Genomic DNA, 8937 nt, shown 5'->3' on the forward strand with positions numbered 1-8937 from the left:
AGCAGGAAGAACGCAAAAGCCTAGAGGAACCTGGATGAGTTAAAGTTCTCACATTCTCTCCACCCCCAAGGTGAGCGGTGGATAAAAAGTGATTAGAATTCGACGTGGTGTCTCAGCGTTCCTGGAGAAGCGGGAGTCTGGGGACTCCCTGAGGGATGCAGCCAGTGAGACCTCCACCTCCAGCCCTACTCATTGAGTTCAGGCTTAGAAACTCAAATTCTAAAGTTTTAGAGCCTAAAGGGCCCTGAGGCTATGGTTTCCCCCATTTTACAGATGCCTAACCTGAGGCGAGGAGGGCTTTGTCCAAGGTCACATAGAAAGCCTAAAGTAGAGGCAAGGCTGTGGGCTGGGAACTTCTTTCTCAGATGGGCCTCTCCAGAGCCACTCTTGGGATAGCAGGGAGTTTGGGGGTGGGGTGAGGGGGTGTATGCTCCCAAATCAAACAATCCAGTTAGGTAGGGTATGCCGGTACAAACCAGTTTTTCTCCCAATACCTGTGCGGCAGGGACAGAATACTGAGTACTGCCGGGATGGGATGGAACCACAGATATTAACCGAGCAGGAACAGCTTGGATTCCCATTTCACACAGAGAGTGTGCAGCTTCAGGACGGTGTTGGGCTGCCTAATTTGTGGGGCGACAGGTGCCCAGGACAGAGGAAGATTCCCTTTGGGTAGGGTTATTCACCGCCTCCAAGCGGGCTGTCTTCCGGGAACTTCTTCTAATGCCAAGAGGCGCCACCAGACCTGACAACCTGGCCACCTAGCCCAGCCTTACAGGCTACCAAACGGCGACCCAAGAAGTTACACAACTAGCCCAAGATTACACAGCGATTCTATGACAGAGCTGGGCTTCTGAGCCACAGCCCTGCCTCCTCCGAGGGCTCACCAGCACACAAGTCAGTGAGACTTGCAGGGAGACAAGTAATGAGAGATGGACCAGACTAGCAGGGAGCTGGTCTCAAAGCCCTGGCACTGAATCCTGTCAGACCTCGCTGTGTGTTAAGTTGGGGGTTACATTCCCCCAACCACACAACTTTGGGCAGGGTCCCCTGTGCTAAGCGCTGGAGGCGGAGATTGGGAAAGGAAACTATCCGGGAAGAAACTCAATTTACAGAAGTCGAATTGTCTTTGAAAGTTTTGCTATTGAAAGAAAGCCCATTGAGAATTATTGAGAAGCCAAAATACCTGCAGAGGAACAAGTCCACCTTGATCTTGAGCCAGCAACCTGCCGTCACTCAGAACAGGCTCCCTCCCTGTCTGCCCTTTCTCCCCGCAGGGTCACCCCCTACTGTACAGCTAGGGGCCTCTCGGGGGTTGAGGCTGCTGTAGGGCTCTAGGGCCCTGAAATCGACTCTTCCAGCCCACATCCCTGCTCTTGCTTCAGGCAAAGCAAGGCATACAGGGCTCAGATTAGTTGCTCAATTTGGGAGAGTTAGAGATGCTGCTCCCATCTCAGCCCTAACTTGGTAGGTCCTCTCTCTGTAACCTTCATTTTATTTTTTTATTTTATTTTATTTTATTTTTTTAAGGTTTGGTTTTGTTTAGTATCTCTATACCCAACATGGAGGCTTCCACTCACAACTCCAAGATCAAGAATCGAATGCTCTTTTGACTGAGCCAGCCAGGTGCTCCCTCTCAGACCCTCATTTAAAAAAGTATCAAAGAGAGAGAGCAACTGACCCGGGTTACGCAGATAGTTGGGCAGCGTGGATTCCTGTGTGATTCCTGCAGCTGGATCGGGGTCTTCCTGTAGGCATTGTTGAAGTAGGTGGAATTTACCAAAATTTTCAAAAACCATGTACACTGCCTTTGTCAGGGTTTGCTATCACCACCAATGGGCACTGCAGGACAGACGCTCTGGCACTACCTTTTTCTCTCCCAAAGATTTCAGGCTAAAGGCCCCTTCTCCTAGGGCTCAGCTTCCCTATATATCTAATGGGGAGAAGAACCCCTGAGATGAGGCCTCCCAACGTTCTGAAAGATAAAGATCCATGGTTAGGGAGGACTGTTATTCCAACATGCCCATTCTGGATGCTGGGAGACTGGATGCTGATGCTCAGACAGTGTTCGGCCTCTCCTAGCCTTCCTGGCCCTGGACTCCTTAAGCCAGCTTGGCCAATAGTCGTTTTTCTCCAAGGGGGACCTTGACAGATGGAGCTCTATCTCCTCTCTTGGCAAGAATGAGAGGTCTAAGGGTAGAGAAGTCACCTTCCAGTCCTACTCCCTCCATACCTCTTGCTATATGATGTCAGACAAATCCTTGCCCCTTTCTGGACATCAGTTTTTCCTTTTTTGGTACCCCAATGAAGAGGCTAGACAGGAGGATCTTTAAGTGGTTCTGTGCTCGAGGCTGACCTTACCTGATCTTGGGCTTAGAGCTAAAAGGGTATATACACTCCTTCCCCATTGTACAGATGGGGAAACTGAGGTCATGAGAGAGAATGGAACACAGTTCTGAAGGAAGGAAAAGGAGGTCAAGTGGCCCATTAAAGGCCTTGAAGTTGGGAGATGGGAAAAGTCCAGACAAAACCCCTGAAACAAGACATGGATGTCCATCCCCCCCAACTCCCCCCTCCCGCCCCCCCACCCCTCCCCCCACCCCCGCCAGCTTTTCAGCTCTCTCCTCCTTCCCCAGCTAGGACCTAGGCAGGTGCAGACAGAAGGAAGTGTCACCTGAGAGGTCTGCCCTCTGCAAGGCAGGCGGCCCTTACCCCAGCCCAAAGGAGAAGAGGGGGCGTGGCTCTCCAGATTTTTAAACTGGGGCCAGACTAGGACCCCCAGCCCCACCCAGGTCGGCCTTACTGAGGAATGAAATGCTTTATTGATTAAACGATTATTCAGGCGATTGAACTAATCAAAGAGCCCATCGACCGCCCTGAATTACATTCTTGGTAGACAGCTCGTAGGGAGAGGCAGCCGTGCCAGCCACGCAGACACTCCCCCAGACCCTCACGTGCCTCTGACCCATTCCCAACACACACAGAACACCTAGTCCTCTTTCTGGGAAGGGCAACTCTAGGAGTCCCAGCTACCAAGGGACCCAAGGCGGGGAGGGAAGGTGGGATGGAGCAGGGACGGTTTCCAGGTTCCCTTTCTTGCACCTTCGCCCAGGAATCCTTTTTAATTCCCCACCTCTTAGATTTCTGCCCTCACTTATTACAATTCTGGAAATCTACCTATGCCCAGGGAGTTGTCCTGGGCTTGCAGTTTAAGTCCACCCCTCTCTCTCTGCTTTTTGACCTGTATTTAAGGTTGGGGGTGGAGGTAAGGCCTCAAAGATCTACAGGGATAAGAGAAGTGGAATAATTCTTGCCAGCAAGGCCAGTGTGTTTGGGGGAGGCTAGTACACTTGGCCTAATGAGTAAAAGAGTCTCCTATACCCAGCTTTAATCTCAGGACAAACTGAGGCCTCCTGTTGCCTGCCACCTCCTCTTAGATATAAACACATTCTACTACCTACTGCCTGGGCCTGTGGGTGGCACACTGGGCCCTGTGCCAGGAAGGACTGTGTATACAGGCACCAGAGTTGAATGCTAGGCACACATGTCCATCTACTTGTGCTCTCCTTCATTGGAGCAGCACCCACAAGATAAAACCCAAGCAACACAGGACACACACACACACACACACACACACACACCATTGTCAAAGTCTTAGTCTTGTCTAGGTGAAAGTGAAGGCAGGCTGGAGGTCCCTAGAAATGTCACAAGTGGCCCAAAGGTTGCCTGCCCTCACCTGCTAAGGTTGTGCCTGCCACAGGAGATGATTTTATACAAATGGTACACTAAACAGTGCCCAGAGTGAAAGAGTGTGCACCACTCATCGAGGGACTGCACCCCCTGAAATCACACGTCCACTCCTGGTTCTCCCAACAGAATGTGACCTGAGCCTAACTATTAACAGGCTTAGCCCAACAGACCCACCAGAGCGCTGGATCCACCTCTGAGCCTAGAGGCAGGCACTTTTGTGTACGTTGGCATGCACACAGTGAACAACTGTTGACTTCCAAAAATGGAGGGGTCAGTGTAACGGCCTCCTTCTCAACTCCAAAAGCACTGGGATACGACTGGTGAACGCAGAGTAGATATACACTCAGACACTTACCCAAATTACATATACTCCACTCACAGACACACATTTTGGATACGCAGAGTACAGTACTCAGAAATACCAACTAAGAAACATGCACTACCACACTCATGAATATAAGGATACACATACACACAGGCACATAAATCCTTGGTCACACACATTTTGAAAATACATGCACAGGGACTTATAAACTCAGTGTCACTCATGCACACTCTGAGCCCCTATGTAAACACGCAGACCCAAACGAACTTTCAGACCTCCAGATAGTCACCCATATAAGCGTTCAGAAACAGAGAAAAACACAAACTCACAGACACTTGGGCTGTTGCAGAAGTGTGTGAACAAATTGGTGAAAAGACATACAAACTCACCGCAGACAGACACGCAGTCAATATCTGAGAAAATGCGGCTCCCTCCCTCCCCCAGGGCCGACGTGCTTGAGGACCAGAGCTGGCCGGGTCCTGGAATTAGCACGCCTGGAGCCTGGCGCCCGAATCGCAGTCCTACCTGTCCTGCCGCTCCGAGGAGTCGGGTAATTTTTCTCTAAATCCATTTTGATTTTCAGAACTTGAAGTGGACGAGGGAAAAAGTTTCCACTTTTTTTGTGTGCTTCTTTTTCTTTCTTTCTTTTTTCTTTTTTCTTTTCTTTCTTCCTTTCTTTTTTTTTCTTTCTCTCTCTCTCTTCTCTCTCTCTCTCTCTCTCTTTTTTTTTTTTTTTTTTTTTTTGGTGCCAGGGGCCGCTCACAGGTCGGAATAATTCAAGCCTTCCGCTCCCCCGCCGAGCTGGGGTAGCTGATCACTGAGCTGAAACTAAACGTTTTAGGTGGAAAAAAAGCGTCCGAAGGCACCGTGAAATGATTAAGGAACTAAAGAGCTTCTCGCCATGTGAGATCATGTCCTGTTCTCGCCAACATCACAAGATGTCCCCAGACACGCCGCGCCCCCAGCGTGCCGCCCCGCGCTGCGGGCCGGAGCAGGGCAAGGGGTCCGCGCTGTGCGGCCGGGCCTGCTCAGCTGGCCAGACGGGGCGGGCCGGGCCGGGCCGGAGCCGCGCGGAGGCCGGGAGAGCAGCAGTGCCGCTGCCGCGCCGCCCTGGACTTTTATAGGGAGTTGGGGGGAGGGAAGGAAGGCTTTAAACAGAGCCGGGCGCTAGCCCGCGCGCCCGCGGGAAGGTGCGGACCGAAGGCAGGCGGGGAAGCCCTGGCCTCGAGTGGCCGCCCCTTCTACGAATCCCCGCGTCTCGGTGTCCCGGCCCCGTGCGGGGCGCGCCAGGCGGGTGACCCCTCTGGGTGCAAGCCCCCGCCGCGTAGGCGGGTGCAGGCCGGGTTCTTTTTTTTTTTTTTTTTTTTTAATTAACCCACCCTGCCAGGCAGGTGTTTTTGAAGGGGGTGCCAAGGCAAGTAGTGTCGCCCGGCAGAGAGGGGGGCGTTCCAGATTCCTCAGATTGACCCCTAGGGCGGCGCCCGCCCCCAGAGCTCCCAGCCACCCCACCCCCACCCCCACTTGCAACTCTAACACCATTGCCGGGTCCCTTACTTTAGGGTAGTGCCAGAACCCTAAAGCCCCCAGGTCCCCACTCAGCCTCCTGGTCCCAGAGCTCCGTCCCACGCCATGTCCCATTCTGGCCCGAAGCACATGTGAAATGCTGGAGATAGAATCCGGGCCTTCACTTTGGGCGCTGGGTCTGAGAAGAACCATCTCAGGAGGCTCTGGAGGTTGGCGGGAGTCCTGGACACCTTACCCCGGCCCATAAATGGAATCCCTTTGCCCTCAAGCCACGGAGGCGTTGCTGCGTGCCCGGGCCCCCAGGACTTGCTTCCAGAGGGGAAATCAGCCCGAGAGAGACCTGGCAGTGGTGTGGCATGTCCAGCCCGCTCTCTTCGGCCCGGGCTTAAAACTTCACTCCCTTACCCGCCCCCCCCTCCCCAGTCCCGAGTCCAGCTGCAAGGCTTGGCCACTGGATGTCTGTGGGGCCCCGCTGTGGGGTGGTCGCAGGGGCAAGGTTCTCCAGGGCGGGGTGGGGGGGAGCGCTCTGCAGGGAGGACTCTTGGCCCTCCGGACAATGGCAGTTTCGGAAAGTGAATCGTCCTCAGCGAGAGTGTTGTTTGTTTTTTGGAGGGGGTGGTCACGAGGCTGGGCCGCAATCTAGGGGGGAGAGCCCGGAGCCCGAGAAAGGGGGGGTGGGGGGAGGCTGGCGGGAACCGGACATCTCTTATCCACTGAGCCGATTTCGCCACAATCGGAAACGTGGCTGTGGATTCCCCGGCGGCCCCCCCCACCCCCCACCAACCACCAAGTAATCTGCGCAGTCCCCCTGCGCCGCCTCCTTCTCGCAGCCTTCGAGTCCGGGTCCCTGCCCCGGCGATTTGATTTTTGGCCCTGTCGGAGCGCTGCACTCTTCCTCCCGCCGTCCAGCCCCGGTCCCTGCTTCCCGCCCTCCCGCCCGGCCCGCGCGGGGTGGCGGAGCCGCCGAGGAGCGGCCTGCCCGCGCCTGCAGATCAAAAGCCCTCCCGGAATTGACATTTCACCCCAGGCTGGGGGCGGGAGTTGTTGGGGTTGTTTTCTATTTAGAGGGGTTGTTTTGTTTTTGTTTTTTTCCTGTGAATTTTCTTTTCAACATCTGTGAGAGAGTCTTTTGTTTGGGGGGGGGGGGTGCGTGTAGTTGTTTTTTTTTTTTTTTTCGTGGATTTCATTTCACAGGGTTTTGCTCTAGGAGCCTTGGTCTTTTTTTTTTTTTTTTTTTTTTTTTTTTGGTGGCTTTTGTTTTCCGTCTTGTGGGTTTTAATTTTTTTATGTTTTGTCCTTGGAGGTTGTCTTTTGTTGGGTCGTTTGGAAGGCTGTTGCTTCTACGCGGTGTTTTGATGTGTTTTGATTTTTGTATTAGTGGATGTTGTCTGCGTGTTTTGCGTTAGGTGAATTTTGTGTTTGTATGTGTTTTGTTGTCTTCGATTTTTATTTTGTTTTTACAAGCCGAGCGTTTGGAGAGGGTTTTTTTGTTTTGGGGGGTTTTTTTGGTTTATGTTTTCATGTGTTGGCTTCAGTTGTTGTGTTTGTGAGATGCTTTGGTGAGTTTTGCGTGTGTATTTTGGTTTTGTGGGGCTTTGGGATGGGGGAGGAGACACCAGGCACGACTCCGTTCCTGTCTGAACCCAAGAAGGGCAGAGGGTTAGGCCAGGCATCAGAAATGATGGGTTCACGGGGCTCCGAAATACCTGACCCCAGCGCCGCCGCGCCCTGCTCTGCGCGCTCCAGACCACCGCGAAACAAACGTGAGTTCCCGAGGGGGCGCCCGCCCCTAGTCACAGCCCTGCGGGTCGCGCGGCGCCAGTGCCAGGCTCAGAATTCACAGAGACCCCCTCCCCCTCCGCGGGGTACCCAGACCCAGCCGCCGTTCCCTTGTGCACCCTGTCCGCTGCCGGTCGAGCTCCCCCGGCGCCTGGCCAGCTTGCTTCGGACCTCCCGGACTCCAGCCGCGTTGGACCGAGGGGCGGATCCCCGCCGCCGAGCAAGTGGACAACCTCTTCGGACGACACGGAATCCTTGCTTCGGCCCTAGGGAGATTTAGCAGGGGGCTGGGGACGCGTGGAGTCTAGGCGCAGATCGGCGTCGGGACCCCCGGAAAAGTCCCCCCATCTCACTGGCCCGCAGACCTAGAATCCTAGACACCCAACTCTGCTCAGCTTTCGGTTTGGAGAGCCTGCCCTGGTTTGCAACCACAGACACAAAAGTGCACACTCGAACATACGCATACACAGCTAGAGAGCAAGAGACAGCGAGCCGGCGCCTCGGCAGCTGCGGCCTGCACGGCGGTACCCGCGCTGGCACCACCTCAAGGGGAGGCCAAACTGTAGTGACCGCAGAGGTTACACGGACAGAATAAGGCATTCTTTCTGTCCACGTTGCCGGAATTTCTCCAACCTCGATCCCCCTGGATTTGTTTAATGCTACACCAGGAAGAAAGGGAGAGGCAAACGTAGAGAGGCCGAGAGACATGCTGGCTAACCCGGCAGGGAAATGCGGGGAGAAGCTAGAGAGCCAGGAAGATGTCGAGGGACAGACGAGGCTGTGGGGAAGGGCAGATTGGAGGCCCAGGAAAGGGGCTGGTGTGGACGCTTCTCCGGCCCCGCGCGCTCTGGTATTCTGTAAGAGGGAGAAAGCAGAAACCGAGAACAGAGAGTGACAGGAAAATAAAAGAGTCGCAGAAGGGGTTGGCCTAGGCACGCTGCGAGCTTCCCTCTAGCTGAGACGCTGCGGTCTAGGGAGGGGGAGCCCGACGTCGGGAGCGGAGGAGCCTAGCTCGGGCTCTTCCCCTCGGCCAGGAAACGCCCGAGGGCTCCAGGGCAGGTGGAGCCGGGACTGGGGCTCGGTTCCGACCCAGGGCCCCCCGAGATCCCCAGCCCGGAATCCAGCAAAGGTTGGACCAGCGGGGTCCGCCGCTGGGCCTCGCTCTGCGCGAGCCCTGGGAGAAGCCGCGGGGAACGACTCCGACCCTGGGGCTCGGGGCTGGGGCCTGCGCTGAGGGTGGGTGGGAGCCGACGTCCAGGCTGGAGGAGGAGGCCCCGCCCTAACGCCGGGGGCCCAGTTCTGCGAGCAGCTGAGGCCGCAGCTGGACTTGCAGGATTCCGGGTCCTGGCAGCGCGCACGTGGCTCGGCACCTTCCGCAGGCGGCGCCCCTAATGCCCAGCCCCGCCCTGCTTCGTTTGCTTGGCCTGGATGGTGTCAGGGTTGAGGGTGGACGCCGAGGCGCGGCGAGTTAGGTCCCTCGCGGTATAAGCCTGGGGCTTGCCTAGGGGCGGCGCTCGGGTGGACGGGGGCGCTTCTCCGCTGGCAACTCCCGGGGCGCA

At 55.4% G+C, this 8937-nt stretch overlaps 1 protein-coding gene across 4 annotated transcripts in view; it reads right to left on the reverse strand.

The window, feature by feature from the left end:
• Nucleotides 1–4887, reverse strand: part of PAX5 (paired box 5) — a 195159-nt gene extending 190272 nt beyond the window's left edge. The window contains exon 1 of one of the 4 annotated variants that reach the window (XM_038552835.1): nt 4601–4887. In XM_038552835.1, the coding sequence (XP_038408763.1) occupies nt 4601–4646 (46 nt within the window). In that variant the 5' untranslated portion in view covers nt 4647–4887. The remainder of the gene's footprint in view (nt 1–4600) is intronic. The other 3 variants (XM_038552837.1, XM_038552839.1, XM_038552842.1) reach the window with 3 other exon arrangements.
• Between the last annotated feature and the right edge of the window lie 4050 nt (nt 4888–8937).

Source organism: Canis lupus, chromosome 11 (genome assembly GCF_011100685.1).
Source record: "Canis lupus familiaris isolate Mischka breed German Shepherd chromosome 11, alternate assembly UU_Cfam_GSD_1.0, whole genome shotgun sequence".
Lineage (NCBI taxonomy): Eukaryota > Metazoa > Chordata > Mammalia > Carnivora > Canidae > Canis > Canis lupus.